This window comes from Emydura macquarii, unplaced genomic scaffold, assembly GCF_026122565.2.
Source record: "Emydura macquarii macquarii isolate MOO-44397 ecotype Brisbane River unplaced genomic scaffold, CSIRO-AGI_Emac_v2 contig_2636, whole genome shotgun sequence".
NCBI lineage: Eukaryota > Metazoa > Chordata > Testudines > Chelidae > Emydura > Emydura macquarii.
This window is the reverse complement of record NW_027132773.1, coordinates 16,797,789-16,820,553: the sequence shown is the minus strand read 5'-3', so window position 1 is coordinate 16,820,553 and position 22,765 is coordinate 16,797,789. Positions and strand designations below refer to the sequence as shown.

Here is a 22,765-nt window from a genome sequence, read left to right as displayed (position 1 = left end):
GAAAAGAGGTGTTATTTTTGCCAGTGTAGTTACTGACCCAAATTCACTTTAATCTGCATTTTGGTATCACCCACCCAGCAAATATTTAATATTAATAGTAGTGGTACTTTGTGACATTGTTTAGATACGTTACTTTCTCCATATAGCTCCCTCTTGCTCTCACTGTCTCTCTCTCTCTAGTTGTCTACCATAGCTCTGCTGAAGAGCTAATAACAATGTCTTAAAGCTTCAGTAAAGCTCTCATTTCTCTATCGGTGATACAATTTTTAATGTAATTTCTAGAAATGCTCCATTTTGAATTTTTGAGCTGCTTATGCATGCCAATCACAAGGAGGAAAAAAAACTAGATCCTCAGTCATGCTCAGTTTGTTTTATAACAAGACTAAAGGACTTAACATCCTGTGTTTCAGTCCAATTAATAAGAAAAGCAGGCAAGGTGTTGGTCTCTGCTAGGATCAAACACATCTCACAATGCAAAATATCCTGCAGACAACAGGTGTAATCACGTCAAGCCCTGACCTACTCAATCGATAATCCCCCAAAGAAAAGCAGGTAAGCCTAAAGAGACTAGATCCCTATTTAAAGCACAATGAGTTCGTCCGCCTGTAAGCCTCCAAGCTGGCCACACTTCCAACCTCCCCAAATCAGCTTGTGGAGACAACAACCTGGCTCCCAAAGAATCCTAAGTGAGCAGGGTGGGGCAGAGTAAGGAAAGGACTGAGACAGCTGCTCTAAAATCAGCTGGTTCTCACCTCTGCTTGGCTTCTTTTCCAAGCTGTGCTGTCATTTGCTAGTATCAAAGGCCAGTTTTTGAGTGACGGACTCATTCTTGTATTGCCTCAGGTGAACTTATGTTACATTGGTGATAGATAGATTATTTGGTTTTCCTAGTCGATGGCCCTAGTATGCACTGTGAATATATGATAAATAGACATTATATAGATAGACATGAAAAATATTGTATCTTTAAAGAAAGTGAGTCACATTGAAACTGTACATAGCAGGAGGTCCCATAGTACTGCTAAGCTCCTTCCATAAGCCACTCCTATCCCATGCAGAATGAGTGTTGGAGAAAGCTGAATATGGGCCTGTCTTCTTCTTTTCCCCAATCAAAGCTTTTCAATCCCACCATTTTGGAAATTGCCACGTTTTGGCACCAAGGGTCCTCCAGCCTCTGACATATAAAAAGTGACCCATGTGGCAGAGCTCTTTCTATCATTATGGTTTATGGCAGTGCCCACCATGCACTAGGTGCTTTCCAAGCATTCAGAAGAGGACAGTCCTTACTCCAAGAAGCTCATAGTCTACAGACAAACAGACAAGGTAAACAGGGGTTAAGGGAAGAGGAAAATAAGAAGTTTTATACAAGTTAACAAGACTTAATATAGGAAGCATGACAGTAGTGGGTTTTTAAGAGGGACTTACATGTTGGCAGGGTAAAGGCTTAATGGGCGAACTCAGCGAGATCACATGGTACATGGCAGGCCATAGGAAAGAAGGCATGAAGATGACTCTGCAAGAAGCAAATGAGAAGGTGGATGAGAGTAGTAACAATGGCAGAGAAAAGAGGCTATGGGAAGCTTCACAAGGGGTCTTGAATGGCGCTATTAATGTCATCAAGAGCTTTTTATATGTAGATTGACCAGTATGTCAGCGAAGCTCTACCATTCTCTGATAGGAGAATTTGCATCTTAGAGTGTGTATATATTTATATATAAACATATCTGAGTATTTAGACATTCCCATTAGTATTCAAATATACATTCTTTAAAAACAATGTTGCTACATAGAAGCAGCAGTGCCTGAAGCCATTATGAGTGCAGTGCCAGTGTACAATTCCTGTGCTGTTGATAGTTGTCTGGAAATGGTGGGCTAAATCTTGGTCCCACAATAGCCAATGGCAACGTTTCCATGGATTTCAGTGGGACCAGGATTTCTCCCCTTATGTTTTTTCTCACAGTAATGCCTCATTAAGTTGACAGCCCTCTACTGCCTAATTTTGCTTTAGCTTATGCACCTTAATTTTCATTCACCATTTTTTATTTCTGCATTTGAACCAACCACAGGTGGAAAACACTCCTTTTTAAACAAACCGGCCAGTGTGATATAAATTCATTTTGTGGGGATTAAAAAACAGGAGGCCATCTTGGAAAATTTGACCCTGTGGATATTATAGTAAAGTGGTTATCATGGTGTTAACTGGGTTACTCAGAGTATTAGGGGATGGAGACATTCTCCCTGTTTGTCAGTGGAAGTTCCCCCCTTACACACACTCAGTTTGTCTGTAATGCAGATGAATAAAGCAGTAAGTTCTCCAGTTTGCAGTGCTGTGAGTAAAGTGTTATTTTTGTTGCACTGAGCAGTCCCTACACAAAAGGTATGCCTTTCCCCTCTCCACCATCCATAGCCTATCATTACTACTCTTGTGAAAAACAGGTTTTCAGTTTTCAAACCAAACCAAAGTACAGTGAATCCTTGTATTAGAAAATAAAATAATGTTGCAAAAATGACCAGTAAAGACTAACAGTCTAGGCCAGCTAAAGAAACTGGTCAAATGATTCCCCTGTGTATTGCATTTTCTGATATCTTGTAGTCACCCAGACAAAGTTACTATGACACTGGCTGCCCTTAGCTTCACATCTGCTTTTTCTTTTATGTATAATAATAATAAGCTTAGTTTTGCCCGAAGAGCTCTGGAAGCTTTCTGGTCTGATAAGTCTGTTAAACCCAGGTTCTGAACACCAGCTGCAAACTTTGTAGTCCTGGACTACAACAGGCACCGCAGGTGTTCAGCACCATTGAGAAGCAGGCCACTTACATAGGTGCTTATCTTTAGATACCCCCAGTTGGAAAAAACTGGCATTACATGCTAAGAAATATGATTAAAATATAAAAGGAATTCCAAAGGAAGTCTGTAAAGGGCTCTTGAGAATGGTGTTATGCTATGAAATCATGATGCTACAGCAATTTGGATTAAAGTCTGAGAGTACTTTAAATATAACCAAATAAAACTTTCAAGATAAAGCTTTACTGATGCTAAAAAAAAGAAAGAAACTAAACACTAAAAATGCATTAAAACAATGTTATTCGTCTGCCAATGTTGAGGTACTTACAAAAGCCAAAATATTCAGAGTGAAGTATGTCATATCTTCAATTCAACCCTCTTTTCCCCTACCTATTATGGCTCTGCAGTGTGTGTAGTTATATGAAACTGGTGCATGTGCTAGAATGAAGGAAAGCAATGATTTAAAATAAAAATCAGTAACCAGGTATCATCTGAATCAGTAAAGCAGTCAAAATAAAAATACCAAAAAAAAAGGTAATTTTATTTCTATGGCCCGTTTTCCAGTCCCACAATATTATTTTCCATTGATGACTTTCTGCAGGTGCAGAACTGATCACCACTAGACTTTACTGAATTATGTTGCAACTAGGGTGACCAGAGATCCTGATTTTATGGGGACAATCCCAGTATTCAGGGCTTTTCCTTATATAGGTGTCTACTGCCCTCCACCCCCTGTCCTGATTTTTCACACTTGCTATCTGGTCACCCTAGCTGCAACCACAACTAGTAAAACAAGATACATGTCACCATTTGTTTTGTGTCATCACAGATGAATGTGCTGCCCCAAGGATTAGTGAAATGCAAGCACAATGGGTATATTTTCTGATATGATTCATATGAACAAATCCAATCATCTCTGACCTCTATGTAGAACACAGACAGCACCAATGCAATCACCAGATGCCTTACCTTTTTATAAGCAAAACTTACAAAGAAAAGATTTTCAATCTTATTAGACATAAAAAAGGCAGGGACAGTTAGCTCTGTGAATGAGACGGTTTTCCTAACAAACAATATCAGAAAAATGTCTTCAATTAAATGAAATCAAGGAAACAAGAAAGAGAGCACAAAACTCAACATTGTAATAGACGATATTTCTGGTAAATTAACTTTTTTTATTTAATCACTTTTTATATCGTAAAAAAGAAACAGAATATAGATATTAAAATTCTAAAAATGTAGTAAAAGATAAAATAATGCAAAACAAATGTGAACTCATACATCCATTCTGTTGTGTTCATAATAAAACTATGCAAAACAGTACATCACATCATCATCATAATAGGAAAGCCATTAGAAACAGCCTAACATTAAATATTTCAAAATGACTAGAAACAAACAGGTTCAAATATTTACTTCTTAGTGAAAAAAATGGTCTATTTAGAAAGCCTTAATGTGATGACAAATTTCCACTGAAATGCCCTCTGATATCTCAGACATCTGTGGGAGTGACACAGACACACTAGTGACTGGATGAACTTTAGATTAATCTCTAGTTAAGACGACCTGTCAGAGCACCACTGAAACTGATAACTGCTGGAGATACAAATCTGTTAGACCTGTTGAAGATAGACGTTGTCTTTTTTCAGCCTGTTTCCATCTCCAATACGTAATGTAATTAGATGTTTACTGATGATCACTCTGGAATGTGTAATTGTCTGAAGTTTTAAATTAAAATTACTATCAAGATGGAGAGGTTCTAAACCACCAACAGTATTAGATTAGACCAAAACAGAGACATGCTGCTACTGAACTGGAAGACAAAGGATAAGACTCAAAAATACAGCAATACTCACTTAGCTACATGATAATAAGCCACCATGTCATAGGTGGGGAAAACAATCTGACTTCTAAATATATAGATAGAAACTTGGGAGTCCAATTTTACAAGATATTAAATGCCCTTAACTGTGATTAATTGAAAGTGCTCCACATCTCACAGGTTCAGGCCTAAAGATCAGCCTAAGACAGAAAGTTCAGATCTTAACTTCCATGAAGTTTGAATGTGTTCAGATCCACGCTTTGGGTACTGCCCAATATAAAATTAGAGGCCAGAAACCCAGTAACTACCCTCAGACTCTGGGGGAAATTAGGATCATTTGGGTCCACTGAGAATATAAACATGACAAAATACAAACAGCCTATTCTGCTATACAGAGAATAAACTGATCAACATAGGTAAATACAGAAACAGTGTTTTATTTTCTCATTAATGACAAGTGACAATTTTACCGGGTATGAGACTGAACGTTAAAATATAGAAATGCATAACTTGAACAAAATCTTTTGCTCACCAACTGTTCCACACCGGCCTGCTGAGTGGGTTATCTTGAAAAGTTACATGACAATTAACTAATATTACTTCGCTGGTTATTGATTTCATATCTCACAAGTGTTCACAAGTTCTGTACTTCACCTAGAAAACAAATCAGATCTATCTAAACCAAAAGTAAATAGAATAAATGAGTTTCCAAGAGCATTATCTAATTGTGAAAATGAAGCCATATTATGCAAAATCTATGCAGTGATAATGGAGAAAAGATTTCCTTTTGGTAGATGACATTTCCCAAAGATAAGTCAATTACCATTTCTGCGCTCAAAATATTAAAAAGGTGCAAACATAGAGACCAATTTTTCCATAACACAAACAGCGTCTGGGCCAAATCCCATATCCATAGAAGTCAAATAGCATTTTGTTGCTGATTTAAATGGGAGCCTGACTGGGCCTAAATGTGCAGTGTTTCAAAGTGCTTGAATTTGCAACAAATGTCTTCATTGTAAAATTTATTAGAGGGATCAAAATTTCTAATGCTGATTCATCACATACTTGAGCGAAAAGAGAAAACACTCATCTTCCAAGTAAATCATTACAAACAGAATAACTGTGGACAATACATTTACAGTATGAAGGAACATTCTTTGGCCTCATCCTTTAACAACTTTAAGCATGTAAATACTGCTTTTAGAGCATAAGTGTGTGCAAGATCAGGGCCTTATGTTGGAATAAGGGAGTATCAGCATTTGGTTACCAAACTCCAGATTCAATTTGTTCCATCTTACAATTATATATAAATGAATTTGGATAAAGCAAAGCTTCCTCTGATAATATTGTTTACTGAGTCAATAATGATATTTTAATAGAGACACTTACAGACACTGAATTTCAAATCATTCATCTGAGACTATAAAGCTGGATGTTGTATTAGCAGAATTATTTGGAATCAGAATCTTCAAGCTCTGATTTAACATGTAAGCCATAAAACCTCAAAGCCCATTTTTTCTGAGTGAGAATGACAGGTTTTTTTTCTAACTTAATAATATTCGCAGAAAGGTATAAAATGTTTAACATGCTGCATAATTACAAGCCTAACACTTTGTTATGATGAAGTTATGGTTATGGGGATATAGCAGTGTTCTTAGCATATACAATCCTGCAGGACCTTTAGAGTTATGTTAGTAGAAATGGCTTCACCCATAATTCTAGCTGCAAAGGCTACAAACAGCTTGGGGGAGCTCCTGAAGGGTCTTCTCCTTTCCAGGGAGTATGAAAGAGTCCTGTCCATGTCAAGAGCATGCAGCTTGGCTTCCCCTTTTGAGTGGGACGTGGGGAAGAAAACTGGGAGGCGACTCAACTGATTTAAATGAAAATCAGAAACAACCTAGGCAAAAACTTGGGGTGAGGCCTAAGAGGAACCTTATCTTTATGAAAGGCTGTGTAAGGTGGACCTGAATTTCCCTTTGCCTCCCAAGCTGAAACAGGAGGAAGAGCAGAGTCCTTTTGCATTGGAATCTTCTTCTTTGGTGGTTCCAACTGTCCTCTCTGGGTATTAAGAAAAAGAAGTAGAGGGCCTCTGGCTGGTGAAGCTTTGGGTTTAGCTTGCTTCCTCCTCAAGAGTAGAGTGTATATATTCAACAAGTTGAGATTGGCTCTTGAATCCTGTAACAAATGAAGTGCTTCATTGGTTTGCGCATAAAATGGTTCGTAACCTACGAGTGGCAGGTCCGCAATGGTCATTTGCATCTCACTGAGTATGCTAGAAGAGGGGAGCTATGAAGCCCTGTATGTCACAATGGAGAAATGTTCAGGCCACTAACTCTCCTTCAGACACTAGAGACTTCAGCTCTTCTCTATGTTCCTCTGAAAGTCCTCTATGAATTGTGACACCTTGTCACACTTCAGCTAGTCACTATTTTGACAGAAGTGACTGATAATTCAAAAGGCACATCTGAAGACTAATGGAAAAGTAGACCTCTCTGCTGAATAAGTCACGTTTCTTACAGTCCTTCTTCCTTGGGTCATCTTTTGAGGCTCTTGCTGTTTAGATCTTTCATGCACTTCTACCACCAGCAGTGATCCTGGGACCGGGTGGAAGTACAAATACTGAAATACTTTAGAGAGAACTTGATAATGTCTGTCAGCTTTCTTGGATGTGGGTGCCATGGATGCTGGAGTCTGATACAGAAACTTAGCTAGTTCCAGCAACCCTGCATTGATAACAAGCCTATGAGGTGGGAGACTGAGGTGGTGTGCAGAATAATTTAATAGCAGTAATTTGTGTGATTTTTCTTGCACTATCTCAACCAGAAATCTCCAAGATGTCTGCCATGTATCACAAGAGATCTGGGAAGACCCCAAAATCATCCTGCTGGCTAGTAGAAGAGATTACTGCCTCTTTAGGAGCAGGAAGAAGATACTGCTGTTGGAATCAACTGATCTTCTACCTCCTCTTGATGCTCTTCATTGCTCACATGCATGAGTTAGTACTCAATAAACTCTCTTGAGTAGAACTATGATATCTTGTAGGGGAGGGAGCACTAACTCTGGAGCAGAGGCAGTAATGGAAAGATTCCTAATTGGTTGCACACTCTAAGGAATACAATTTGGTCAAGACTGTATGTTGAAAGTGTAAAGGAATGAGGATCATGGCAGTGGAAACCAGAATGATTATTTCCCATTAGATCCCTAAGGTCTGGTTTGTAATGGTGATTGCTGGATACCCCACCAAACTAGAACAGCTCATATGAAGTAGAATGAGGCGTATGGATGAAGGATATCTCCCTGCTATGTTTGGAAGAGGAGGGGAAAAAAAACAAATATACTTCTTTCATGGGGGAGCTACCCCACCTGATGTGCTAAGGAGCTCTTAAATACCACTCACAACTTAAACAGGAGAGCTTCTCAGTACCAGTGTAGTATTAATGAGAAGTACCAAGATAGTAGCACTTCTACATGGGCGGGTTAGAACAGCAGATAAGGACAGCAAGGGTGACTGATTGTGCAGTCACCCAGAGATCACTCTGAAGCAAGATCATCTTTGGTACTGAGAAAGTCAGCACAAGAAACACCTACACTATGGAGGTTGATGCAGGCACTATGCAGGTTGGTACCTAGAGCATAGGTACTGAGGAGTTAATATCGGGAGAAGTGTACAGTTTCAGGCAGAACCATGAGTACCTGGGGATCAGCCTGTGCTGAGGCATCAGAGAGATTTGATCAGAGTTATGTGTTGCCCTCCAATTAAACAGAAACATGATGGGTCTTCTGTCTTGTTTTACTAGGCACCAAAGAAAGTCTATGCCCGCTCTGGGAGAGATGCTCTTTCTTACCTTCTTGTGATGATGACTGGGCAGAGAAAGTCTTGATTATTCTACTGGACTATGTAGTCTATAGGTCAATCTCTTTGAAGAAAAATGAACCTAGGAGTTCAGAGTAGAGCTGCAGCTCACAGGAGCACTAGTCAAAAATGACTGTTCAGGCTTACTGGGATCTTTTGTCTCCAGATCTGAGGAGGCCCTCACTAAGAGCTCCAGTAGAGAAAGCTTGAGGTAGACCTTCTTCACTTTCTGTGTCTTTTTGTAGAAGGAGCAACAGATCGAGCATCTCTCAGTGTTGGGTTCTTCATTGAGGCAAAAGAGGCATATAGAGTGAGTGCCTATCACTGAGCAGGATAGCAGCCTCACAAAAGGGGAAAGTTTTAAATCTCAGAGATTTTATTCAGCAAGCATGGCTGGGGGCCTGGTACCCTAATCAATCTATTTTTTTAATTTTATGTATTTATTTATTGCCAATGGCTGGAACCAAAGAACTAGTAACTATACTGTGCGGATTTGGGGAAGGGAGAGTGGCCCCTGGGCATCAGCCTTGGGATGGATGGCCATTAAGTACCATCAACAACTCAATAAGCAGAACAATTGGGTGGCTGCAGTCTATCTAGAAAGATCAAACCAGAGACAGCCAACTTGTCTGCTGGGGAGCAGAGAAAGGAAAAAAACAAGAGAAGGAACAATGAACTAAGATGGTAGTGCTAATTGTTAAGAACACAGAGTCTGGGAGGGTCAGAAACACAAAGGGAGCTTGAGGCAGGAGTGAAAGCAGACTCCATGATCTGGACAAGAAGCCTGAGTTGGAGGACTGAGGTCCAAAAGAGACATGAGACCTGAAAGGTCACTGACCAAATCTCAAAGAATGAGCAAGATTGGTGAGGCAACTGAGACAGGTAATGGTGTACCAGTGTTTCTTATTTTGGATGGATCTGCATATTTCTAGTGCTGTCTCAAAGTAGAGTGAGGGGTTTAGAAATCCCTCTGCAAGGCCTGTGTTTTATTTGTTTCTTTTATCATGTTCCCGGAAGAGCACTGATGAGGGCAGACTTCTGAGGGGTGTGTGTTAAAATTACTGGTGGACCTTGAGTAGTCAGCACTGGTCTTGGAGGCTTAGAACAGTGTGTCTCATTCTCTAGAAATACCAAACAAACAGTCTATGCCCAGGGAGTGAGCCTTGACACCAGAAAGACATTGCCTGGAGCCTGGCCAGACCCCAGGGAGTTGAAAAGCTTACAGATCCAATGCTTGGGATCTAAACACAGCAGATTGGTCAACAAGGGGGAGCTGCACCAGGTCTCATTCATGGCCCCAACAAATATGGATGGCCAAAATAATCCAATCTTGCATGCATGGGGCTCATGCACACCAGCAGTAAAATCCCTGTGGATAAGCTTTCAAAGAAAAACTAGGGAACATTCCGGGTGGGATTTTCAAAATAATTTGAATAGGAATTGGGCATCCAAATCTCTTAGGTAGGGATGATAATCTCAGCCTCAATGAAACTGAAAGGGAACAAATTAAAACTGATAAAAGGAAATATTCTTTTACGAAGTGCATAGTTCACCTGTGGAACTCATTGCCACATTATAATTTTGAAACTAAGAGCTTAGTAGGTTTTAAAGAAGGATTATATATTATATGGATAATGAGAACATCTGCATTTACTTTAGAAAGGATAAAAATGTGTAAGAACTATAAACTCCCATACTTCAGGGCCTATACAGGCCACTCACTGGTGGGGATTAGGAGGAAACTTCCCTAGTGGGTAGTTATTCCATCTCTGTCCACTACCAATGGACCATAGTTCATCTTGGGAATCTCTGCTCTAAAGGGGGCCTTAGGGTCTGCCTTGGAGACTGCTTTTCTTCTCGGTGGTACCTTGGCCACTGAAATCAGCTGAGATGCCCAAGCCAACACCTCCTTCATTTAAATAGGAAGAGGGTGGCAACAGGAAATTTCTGATGAGGGGTGTTCTACTTTGGAACTTGCTCCTCGCACCCAGAGTTACAGACTGTTCATTCTGCAAGACCTGCTGAATCTATTTTCTGAAGCTGGGACAGTAGAATTCAAATTAGTAGCACTAGGGGAAATGAAGCTTGTGTTGGATTGCACGTCAGTGAGGTGAAAGGAAATGGACACATCTGATCTGTGCTTCTTCCATTCATCATTCTAGTTATTCCCCTCACCATTTCTATCCTAAGATGAAAGAGCCTAATATAGAAACCTAGACTGATTGATGGAAAAATGTGCCCTCTTTTTTGGCCAAACCACGTCTCCTTTTAGAGATCTGATGGTATCAACATGGACTTGGTGAGCAGGCTGTTGATATCCCTGTCTGGAGTATGGAAGCATCTGAAGAAACCATGTGTACTACAACAAATCTAAATTCTCATGATTTATGCTTATGTTTAATCTGCCCAACAGATGTGATGGTATGATTCTGTCATAGACGTTTACTGTTTCAGCCCTGACTCATAGTAAGGTGTCAATTACTTTGATGTTAATAAGAAAATATTTAATTTACTAACTGCAAGATCCTATTAAATGGAATATTAGTAATTCAAGAAACAGTATTAGTTAAAACACCAACAACAATAATTGCCTGTAATTTTTTTAAGGAGAAGATAAGTCTACAAATATAAAATCTGTCTCAGCCTTATTTTATCATGCAAGTCAGACTATTTAAATTCATGAATAATGGATACATCTTTTTTATGATGTCTCATTGCTTTTCATGGTATAAGAAAACTAGTATTATGCAAATTTAATATCTTGAAAATGGTCTCTTGTCAAATAGGCATCATTTTCTATTTCTCTGCTGTTAATGTAATTGACAAAATACTCGATACTACTGATTATGCCTTTTCTTGTAAACCACTTATTTTATGGGCATAAACAGCTGTGTTTATGCCTCTATGAATTTCTGATTTCATTATGAGGTTGTCACCATGCTGTGAAAGAGCAATAGGCAGAGTCCTAGACACTCCGCTTACCAGCTGGCAAAAGCAGTTCTTTAGTAATAAAGGTATAATTCAATCAATGTTGGTACATTTCTAATAGCTCTAGAGGGTTTTTTATTTTCTTTAAATAGTTGATCCCACATAAAATGTGCATGGATTTAACAAGTTAATCTGAATGCATGTACTCTTGATTTACGTGAATAGTACCTGCAAATGTCATGGGTTAACCACCCAAGACACACCCTGTGAGGTTCTGAGCAATCTCAGCTCCTTTTGAAGATTTCTGTGGGACCATTGCAGCTGCCATAAAGTTATACCAGGGGACATTTCATCCACTAGTGGCCTCAAGATCAGGGGAGTGGAAAGGTCATTTACAGCTACCGCTGCACAAAGAATGTGGCTATAGGGTCTGATTCTCCACTATGTTAAACAAGTTTTATACCAATATAACTTGACTTACTTCAGTGGAGTTACACTGTATAAATCTGGAGTAATAGTGTGGAGAATCCAACCATTTTTGTTCAGGAATTTGTGCTATAAATTTGTTATTCATCACTAGAAATATACCAAACCTCCTCTACAGGTGAACAGATAAATTTCACAGTATTATTGCTCCTTTTCACTTTGAGCAGCTAGTTAAATTTTGGGGCCCTTGGTACAGGGCCAGATTAACTCTCCTGTGGGCCTGGAGCTATTAGATTTTGTGGGGCTCCTGTATACAAGTCCTTTTCCTAATTTAGAACAAAATTATCACAATTATGTCATCGAAACTATTAACGCTCTACAAAACTTGTCTTTTAATTAACATAAAGCCGTTCTGTGGTTACATTTCAATCTTAAAACATGTAGAACATGAGTTGGCAACCAATGACGTGTGCTAAACGTGGCACGTGAGATAATTTTGAACGGCACTCACACTCATGCTGGGCCCACGTCATGTGGGAGAGGGACAGGAGGGAAGGGGCGAGGCTATGAGAGCAGAGCTACCGCCATGCGGCGGTGCTTTAGGGCTGAAAGCAGCTCCTGGCCAGGGCGCTGAGCCCACGTCACGTGGGAGAAGAGCAGGGATATATTTTTGCGGGTCCCCCCTTAGCCCAAGGCCCTGGGCTACAGCCCCTAAAGCCCCTGCGTTAATCCAGCCCTGCCTGGGGATGTTCCAGTTGGAAGCAGAAGTTGACAGTCTGGTTTTATCTTTGATGCCATCTTGTTTATTTACAGAAAATGTATAAAGTCTTGCTCCTCCAAACACAAGAGGAACCAAAATCAAAAGAAACAATTTCTTAGCTTACCAGCCCCAAGCCCCAACAGAACCAAAAGCTTTCTCTCTCACCTTTCCTAGAATCACATTGTACTCACAGGCTACAGCTTGGCTTTCTTGCTTTTTGCCTCTGTCTCTCTCTCTTTGTGTTCTGTCTGTCCTCAATTTCTGTGCGTTGTCTTTCATCCCCACCACTCAAACACCTGGACACAATAACCAGTGGAACTCCCAACACACATGGTCCTAGTTTCTGGAGAGACTCTATTAGGCCTTGTTTTAGGTGTAGCCCCTTAAGAGTGTCTTACAACTATCTTAAGAGAAGAACAAGTTCACACATCAGCTTGACTGAGGTTTGAACTCAGCCTATAACAAGGTTTAACTAAGTTCCCAACAACCCTCCCCTCCATTTTAGCTTCGTCCATCATCTCTATTAGGCCTAAAATGGTGACACCCTACAATCCATCTCAAACAGAAAGAAAAGACATAAATGAACAAATTACAAATGATACAGTCTAAACTGTTTACATATATACAGTGTCTATCTGGCATGATAGTTCCACACCACCAACATAAAAATTTTATTCCCACCCAAATCTCTTTGGGGCTTTTCTCTCTCTGATGGACTTTCTTTCAACTACCAAAGAAGCGCCCTGTCAATTAACTCCTGAGGAATACCTGTTGCTTCTGAGGAATTTGCTGGCTGATGCAGACCCTGCCCATTCTATCTGAGTAGGACATGCATTACTTTCACAACTTTTCCAGCCTCAACTTCTCCAGCTACATTCTCAGATTCCGGGGACACCCAAGATGAAATCTTGTCCCCCTAAAATGGTTCTTATGGCTAATTTTGGGTTTAGTCTTTGAACCCAAGTATATCCTGTACACCACTTCATTGATTTGTGTCGGTATAGTCCAGGCTCCCTCCCAAGGCTTATACAGTTTAGGGCTCCTACTCTTCTTTCTTCTAGGATTGTGGAACTAGACCAGATCCCCTCTTTTAACAATTTCCCCCATGTGACCTTACATTATACTGCCTTTTCATTTTGTCAGAGACTATCCTCGAATTTTCCCTGCCAAAGGCGTGAATATTTTCAGTTTTAGATTGTAGGGTTTCTACATAATCCAAATGATTCAAGTCCCTCTGTTCCTCTTTAGGAACTCCACACAAAAGATTTGCTGGGATCCTTAGCTCATGCCCAAACATATGGAGTTCCGGCATAGACTTTGTACTCTATTAGCCATCAAAAGGAATGGGATATGTTGGTGCCACAAAGCTAGCCAGCTGAACTCCCAAAGTCCTACTGAATCTTTCCACCATTCAGTCAGCTTGTGGGTATGCAGGGGTGGTGCAGTAATTTATCTCAAGAGAATTTAGACTTTTGCTATAATAAGCAGCTACCCTCTCAAGTCCCCTGTATCATTGTGTCAACACTGCCCCCAAACCATAAGCATTAGCATCTGTGTCCAATCTGAAAGGGGTTTTGAAACATGGATAGGCCAAGACAGGAGCAGACACAAGAGCCTTTTTCAACTCTCAAAATGCAACACCATGCCCTGCTGTTCACTGAAATGGTTTCTCTTTCTCACCCAACCTATGCAGCCGTTCAGCAATACTTGCAAATCCACAAATGAACCTTCTGTAATAGGAGCAGAGCCCTATAAATCTGTGCATATTTGTGACTGTCTGGGGTGTTGGCTGGCTCTGTATAGCTTCAATTTTTTTTTGTCAGTGGAAATTCCCTCCACACTAATTGTATGCCCAATTAACTCTTTTAGAAACAGTTTCAAAGTGACCACCTTCAGTTTATCGACCATTTGAAAATGTTTTAGTTCCTGCTGAATTGTTTTAGCATGGCCCAGAATATTGTCTAGGTATATACACAGGCTGAGGGGGAACGTGCCATATAATACACTCCGTTAGCTTCCCAAAAGCCCTCACTTTAAATTGCCACAAGTCTTTTCCTGCTGTGAAAGCAGGCTTTCCCTGTCTTTTGGATCCACTTTCACTTGCCATTACCCACTTTTAAGATTCAATGTGGAAAACTAGACTGAATCTGCTACAACATCCAGGGTACGGTCTATTCATGCTAATGGAAATGGATCAGAATCCTCAGTTTAAGATGACTTCATTTAGTTTTCTACAGTTAACACAGAATCTAGTGCTGTCATCCTTTTTCTTAACCAGAACCATGGTTAAGGGCCAAGGATTGGTTGAAAAGTGTGCCTTCCTTATACATTGTCTTGATGGCCTGCAGTGTTTCTTCCCTTTTTGCTACTAGAAACTGGTAAAGTGGTGGTTTAATGGGCTGTTTCCCCCCAGTATCAATCTTGTGCTGAATCAATGTAGTACAACCTGTATCTTTTTTGGATCAAAAAAACATCCCCGATTCCTAACCAGAAAGTCTTATGCTGTTCTCCTGCTCCCTATATAAGTGAACAGCACTGCATTAGAACAAGTTCAATAGAAACTTTGGGCCTGGGAGCTTGTGAGCCCTCCCTAGGAGCTGTGCAAACAAATCAGATGTAGATTCCTTGTTCTATTGTATGAGAGAGATAGAGGTAGATATAGATTTTTCCTTTACTGTTATAATAATGGTATAGTACTGCTTAGTGTGACATAAGTGGACTTCATCTTGTTAGTTTCTTGAAGTACGCTCTTTCCTGAAACTTGTACTACTGAACCTAAAAATATCTTGATAAATTCCCTTTGTGTGAGTGAGGAATGTATGTGCAGGCCATAAAGAGACACCAACCTAAACTGCTCTAACAACAGAAAGAGGAGTAAAGACACCAACTGCCATCCTAATCCTGACTACCTATCAACGATCAACCCTGAATACTTATCAACGTCGGTATACCCGACGAATACCTATCAACGATCCTAAAGTACAAATAAACAACCCTAAAGTACAGAAGGATCCATCCTGGCAACAAAGTATAGAAATAAGAGAATAGTCATGCTTCAATTAGCTGGTGATTAACAACTATACTGAACCCAGAGGCAGCATGACACAGCAAGGCCCATAGACTTACATGAGAGCCAGCAAGTATAAAAGATGGGTAAAAACATGGAAACTTTGGGTCTCATTCTGCAATTGTCATCTTGGAGCATCAGATTCACCTCTGACAGAGACCTGGCTCCCTCCTTGTGCCCAACCTAGTGGCCACTAGGTTGGCTCGAGCAATGCATAAAAGGACTGGTAATTATATCACACCGCTTGCAGAACTTTATGAATGTGTGTGTGAATGTGACTGCTTTTTGATATTCTTACATGTACAATAAACGTGGCATATTGCCTTGTCCCTCTGAATAAGATCCTGCTAGTCTTTTCTTTTACAAGTATAACATTTTGGTGGAGAATTGCAAAAGTGGGGAGGATAGCAGTATCCCACGATTATTGTAAAAACTGGTGTGTACACCGCCGGCTTTAATAAGCTTGGCAATATAGAAGAAGATCTGAAAATTTGTTTGTTCTTGTGTACTTGTTTGTTTGTTTTCTTGGCTAACCAGACAGACTCTGAAGGATATAGGAGTTTCTTGTTGCTCTTTCAGGAGCTGATATATATATATATAGTAAGTTTTAGTGTAATTGTTGTTTGTGTTTTATTGGGGAAAATGTTTATGAAAACACAGCTTAGAAATATCCCCAAGGAAAAGCAGGACGCGCTGCCTTTTGTACAAGAACTTACACCCTTTAAGCAGGTTTTACAAAGGTTTGGGCACAGCCCCTGGACACGAGAGCCCCTGTCATCTAAGCCGGGATATGGGCTGGGGTTTGGGTTCAGATGCTCCATGTTGTAACTGTCTATACTTTTCTTGGCTTAGGCTTTCCTTCTTCCTCTGCTACTGATACTGCTTCTCCCTCTCTCTCTCTTCCTTGTCCTCCACTTGCACTTCTGTTTTTCTGAGATTTTGATGGAGGGAACTTTGGATACATTTTGAATGTGAAAAGTTTTTTTTTTTTTTTTTTTTTGACAAAGCATAGATTAAGACAGCTGTGTTGCAAAGATGGTACTTGGTGGCTCAGGTTTTACAAGAACAATATGTCACCTTAAGAATACAAAACATTAGAATCAGCTCAGTAAAAACAGTGGCTGACAAACATAGCACTTGTAGTAAGAGAATGAATAGTTTAAGATTACAAAACCAGGAAAGTTCTTCTCTCAACTGGGGGAAAGCTAAAAGCCTCAGTTTATCAAGCTCCTCCTGACAAAAATAAACAACTGAACGATAAAGACTAAATTAGTAGAGAAAGCAAACTAAACTAAACTACAAAGAACAAACAAGGTAAGCAGCTGTGCAGGCTGAACTGTCTCAGGCCGAGGCAGTTGATAAGGAACTATGGATGGTCTGTCTGTCACAGCCCTATATATCGTTGGTATGGGCAAAAGAATAGCTAGGGTGCATGCAGAGACCAAATGGCCACTGCTGCTGAAAATCTCCAATCGAAAGCTCATGGGGGCATGCACACTTCAAGTGGATCACCAATAGGGACATTATTTGAAAAAGAAGGAAGTTTTAACTCAACCCAGGACAACGTTTAACCTAGTTCACAAGTGGAAGAGAAAGTCTCAGTGACTTCCAGATAAAATCTGCTCACATTACAAGTAAAATGATGGGGGGCAGAAGGAGTTCTAATAGTAGCCCTGTAGACTTAACCTGGGAACTGAAAGGCAAACTGGGTTCTTTTCTTGTCCTGTATCATCAACAGTATAGATTTTGCAAGCCCAATTATGTCCTCAGCTACAACTGTGCAATGCTGTTGCCTTCACTGGATTTGCATGCATGTAACTGATTGGTCCCAAAATTGGAACTGAGTAGACTTTTCTGTAATTGGAACTGAGTAAATCTGTATCGATACACAAGAATCTGTATCGATTCACATTCTCAGCCGTGTTTATCCCTGCAGAGATAACAAGATTAATAAAATATTATTTTTGTCACTGAAGAAAACAACTTTGCTTCTGAATTCAGATAGCAGAGATTCCGAATAAGGCAGTGCCACTTTTACAGTCACTTTTCAGAACAAAACCAAACTTTAAAGCCTAAGAAAAGGCTGGGGGTGGCATCTTCTTGTTTGGTACCCATCCACTAAATGCATGGAAAGAAAAGTTTGTGCTTGGATATGGATGCTATACTGGAAAGAAAGAAATTTTAATTCTGCCTAGTTTAGGACCCCAAAGTAAATTATGAGAATAAGGATATTCTAGCCCACATAACAAACTGAACAGCCTCCCATATGTCATGCTCTTGAGCTGTTGTTGACTCATAACAGCTATGATGTATAACAATTACTGTCTCACTTTAGAATATTTTGACAGCTACACTTTTCAGCATGTTGAACATTATGCCTAATATTTTTAAATTAATTTTTTAAAAGAAAGGAGTCTGAGAAGCCCACCGCCCCTTCTAATTCACACTGGTGATACTGCCTCATCAAACAAAACTTCAGTCAGGTGCTCCAGGAAACTACTGTTTGAGGTGGCTTGAGCACTGGTGTCTGAGAGGAATGCACGACATAACTTTTTATGGGCACTCACAAGAAAACTGGAAGGAAAGATGCTCTGTCCCAGCAGATGGAAAAGTAGGACTCAGGAGTAGCACCATAGGTGTGAGTGAGGCCTGTCCTGAGATATATTTATTTTAATGACGATGTCCTTCCAGCCTAGGCTTCAGAAGTAAAGACCACGGTTCCTACAGTTTTTCTGCTTAATGGAGCAGACCATTTGGAGTTGGAGGTAGGCTGGGATGATTTGTATTAACAAGAACTGCTTTTAGCAACTTTTAAATATTAAAAAAATGTAAATACAAATAAATTTCATTGGACTAAGCTGCACAGTAAAGAGTCACTGAGTTACTCTTACCACTGGAGTAACACAGTAGACAGGTCTCACATAGAATATACTGTAACGGGAAGCCTTTTCATCGTTTCAGCTAGTTATGGAACAATTTTGAATTGGTTTCCTTATTCCCTACCACAATTACGTAGTATAGGGTGAAGAACCTGGTTAAAATAGAAAGTGCCAAATCTCCAAGTGCACCAGAGCTGCATTCAGTGCATCAGGGCAAGCAGGGGCATAGGCAGCCTAAGGAGTTGGGGAGTAGGAGGCGCTGAAGATCTTGGTGACAACATTTTCACAAAAAGCCAGTGATTTCTCCACAAGTGGACTGGCCAAATAGCCAAATGTTTGCCAGTTTCATTCTAGATGCTTTCCTCTGTGAAATATGGGCACAAGGGGCCTTCAATACACATACAACAGATTAAAATGGGAAAGAAAAATGACAGAATCTCATCAAGTTAGCACTGGAATCTCATCAAGTTACCACTGGAGCTAATTTTGTGAAAGGGAAAAGCTCATTTTTATACCTGTGTCCCATGGAAAATATCACACCCGATCTTATTAAATGGGAAAGGCAGAGTGTGGGCATTGTTTGCAACTACACTTACAGAGAAGCCTTACTTCTTGGCTTTGGTCTTGCTAGCTTCACATTTCTTTTGCTCTGGCTTCTTCTTGCTAGAGAAATGGAATAGAAAGTGCCATATGTCATTTTCACCTGTCAATTATTAACTCAACAGTCACAGCATTTATCTTTTTATTGCACTGTGTTACACTTTGATATCAAAATGACAAGGAAATGTTATTCTCATGCTTAAAATATCATATGACATTTCTTAGTTTCACCGTTACAGTAGAAGACAAAGGAGACGTTTAAGTGACTATGAGCTAAGTTTAGGGACCACATGTAGTTTTTTCTATGCCTAATGAACTCCAAAGTCTTGCCTCTCATAGAATGGGGCACTTTTGTTTTTTTGTTAAAAGAAAAAAAATTCTTGGTAGGAAAGTGATACGTTTTGTGTGTGTGTTTGTGTAAATGTAGTACGTGCACAAGTCAAGGGAGTTCTCTCTGTTCCGTCTGAGCAGCTAAGAGGCACCCAACACAAAGTTCCATCAAACAAGACAAGCAATTACTGCCCCCAGAAACCTGAAGTCATCTCCTGAAGGGTGCGCAAACAACCTGCAGTTGGATTCAGGTGGAGTCAGGAAAGATTTTACAGCCTCAACTGAGAGGTAAACCTGGAGGAAAATGAAATGGTGGGGATGGCTGCTGGTAGCAGTTTTGGGGTTGGGGAGACATATATACATTACATCCCCTCCCTCCCTCTAACTACTCATGAAGCCCCTCCACTTTAAGAAGCAGTTAGCTACTTCCCTCTCAATTCCCAAAATGAATTTTAAAAACTTGGTTCCAGCCTCAGTTATTTCCTGCCTCTCTAAAGAAATAAAAGTTGTTGAGGCCCAACCCATTCTCTTATTGTGCTCTATTTTACCCCATTCATTTTCCATTGGTAAATCCAGCAAATTCTCAAAAGCCCCCACTTTCTCAATGTCCTCCAACGTAGTAGTTTTGCTCCCCAACACACCACACAGCCTAACAAATTCCTCCCAATTACTGCAAAAGGGCAAATATAGTACCCATCTATAAAAGGGGAATTATAGACCAGTCAGCTTAACTTTGGTACTCGGAAAGATAATGGAGCAAATAATCAAATAATCAATTTGTAAGCACCTAGAAGAAAATAAAATAATAAGTCAAACCAACCTAATATCCTTCTCTGGGTAACAGAGTAAATGGGGGGTGGAGAGGGGAAACAGTAAATGCAATATATCTCAACTTTAGTAAGGCTGTTGATACTGTCTCACATGACTTGCTCATAAACAAACTAAAGAAATATAGCCTGGACAAACCTACCATAAGCTAGATGCTCAACTGGCTGGAAAACTGTACTCAAAGAGTAGCTATCAATGACTCACAATGGAGCTGGAAGGGCATATTGAGTCGGGGCCTGCAGGGATCTGTCCTGGGTCTGGTTCTATTCAGTATCTTCATTAATGATTTAGATTAATGGCATAGAGAGTAAACTTATAAAGTTTGTGGATGATACCAAAATGGAAGGGGTTGCAAGCACTTTGGAGGACGGGATTAGAATTCAAAATGATCTTGACAAACTGGAGAGATGGTCTGAATTAAATAGCATGAAATTCAATAATAACAAATGCAAAGTATTACACTTAGAAAGGAATAATCAGTTGCACAAATACAAAATGGGAAATGACTCATTAGGAAGGAGTAATGCAGAAAAGGATCTGGGGGTTATAGAGTATCATAGTGGTTTTCCACCTGTGGTCCACAGACTCCTGGCTGTCCACAGACTATGTCTAAGATCTCCAAAGGGGTCTGCACCTCCATTTAAAATTTTTTAGGGGTCCGCAAATGAAAAAAGGTTGAAAACCACTGGTATATCACAAACTAAATATGACTCAAAAATGTAATACTGTTGCAAAAAATGTGAACATTATTCTGGGATGTATTAGCAGGAGTGTGTAAGCAAGACACAAGAAGTAATTCTTTCACTCTACTCAGCTCTGATAAGGCCTAAACTTGAGTATTGTGTCCAGTTCTGGGCACCACGCTCCGGAAAAGATTTAGACAAAATGGAGAAAGTCCAGAGGAGAGCAACAAAAATGATTAAAAATCTAGAAAACATGACCTTTGAGGAAAGATGGAAAAAATTGGGTTTGTTTGGTCTGGAGAAGAGAAGACTGAGGGGGGCCATGACAACAGTCTTCAAGTACATAAAAGGTTGTTACAAGGAGGAGAGAGAAAATGTTCTTGTTAACCTCTGAGGCTAGGACAAGAAGTAATGGGCTTGAATTGCAGCAAGGGAGATTTAAGTTAGATATTAGGAAAAAATTCCTAACTATAAAGCTAGTTAAGCACTGGAAAAAAATTACCAAGGGAGATTGTGGAATCTCCATCATTGGAGGTTTTTATGTACAGGTTAGATACCTGTCAGGTATGGTCTAGATAATACTGAGTCCTGCCTCTGTGTAGGGGACTGGACTAGATGATCTATCAAGGTCCCTTTCAGTTCTACATTTCTGTGATTCTATGATTCCATGTTAATTTAGACATGCCCAGATGGATTAGTATGCTAGGGAGAAAAGCTGAGTGAATGGTTAGAATTTACTGGATTCTTCACATAACAACCCGGAAACCGAGAAAATAGAAATAATACTTCTTCAAGGGGCTTTCTTGTAAATTTGAAGGAACACTGAGAGCAGGAAATTAGTGTTCTTTTACCCCTGGAGTAGGAAATGGCACTATTAAGGTCAAATATAGAGTTGAGGAGCCTGTTTATAAAGAAGATCCAGGATTCCATTATGGGAGGGAAGTCTGAAATATCAAGTTCAATACTTGCTTTGAAGCTGTGGTTAAGGAAGCTGAAAAAAGATATTCTGAAGCTGTTCAAAAAGTGGAGCCAAGTCATGATGCTTTTCAGTTCCCACTGAGAAGGATCTCTACAATATTAATGCAGCTTCCAGATTTTTAAAGCCCTACTACTCAGACTTCTTGAGGAATTATCAGTGATCCCTTCCTTTATAAGTTGCTTCATGTCTTTCTTGCGTCCCTTCTCCTTACAGCTCATCTATTTTCTTCTTTTATGCAGTCCTCATTCTTCCATCTCCTGTACCATATTTTCTAGTGTTGCATTCCTGACCATCTTGGCTAATAGACACTGATGGACCTATCCTCTATGAACTTACCTAACTTTTTTAAACCAGTTATATTTTTGGCCTTCACAACATCCCCTGGCAATGAGTGCCACAGACTGACTGTGCATTTTGTGAAAAAGTACTTCCTTATGTTTGTTTAAACCTCCTGACTGTTAATTTCAATGGTTCTTGTATTATATGAAAGGGTAAATAACATTTCCTTATTCACTTTCTCCACACCATTCATGATTGCACAGACCTCTATTATATTCTCCCTTGTCTCTTCTAAATTGAACAGTCCCAGTCTTTTTAATCTCTCCTCAGTTGGAAGCTGTTCCATACTCCTAATCACATTTGTTGCCCTTCTCTGTACTTTTTCCACTTTAATGTATCTTTTTTGAGATGGGGCATCAAGAACTGCAAACAGTATTCAAGGTGTGGGTGTATCATGGATTTGTATAGTGGCATTATATTTTCTATCCCTTTCCTAATGGTTCCTAACATTCTGCTAGCTTTTTCGACTGTCGCTGAACATTGAGC

The 22,765-nt window shown here is 39.9% G+C and overlaps 1 protein-coding gene across 8 annotated transcripts in view; it reads right to left on the bottom strand.

The window, feature by feature from the left end:
• Positions 1-3,965: 3,965 nt before the first annotated feature.
• The window catches only part of LOC137163844 (uncharacterized), a 72,944-nt gene continuing 54,144 nt past the window's right edge, over positions 3,966-22,765 (bottom strand). For 2 of the 8 annotated variants that reach the window (XM_067564225.1, XM_067564229.1), the window contains 2 exons: positions 19,117-19,183; positions 16,269-16,718 (listed from right to left, as the gene is read on the bottom strand). In XM_067564225.1, the coding sequence (XP_067420326.1) occupies positions 19,126-19,183 (58 nt within the window). In that variant the 3' untranslated portion in view covers positions 16,269-16,718; positions 19,117-19,125. Of the gene's footprint in view, positions 5,262-16,268; positions 16,719-19,116; positions 19,184-22,765 lie in introns of those variants that run through there. The other 6 variants (XM_067564231.1, XM_067564228.1, XM_067564224.1 and 3 more) reach the window with 6 other exon arrangements.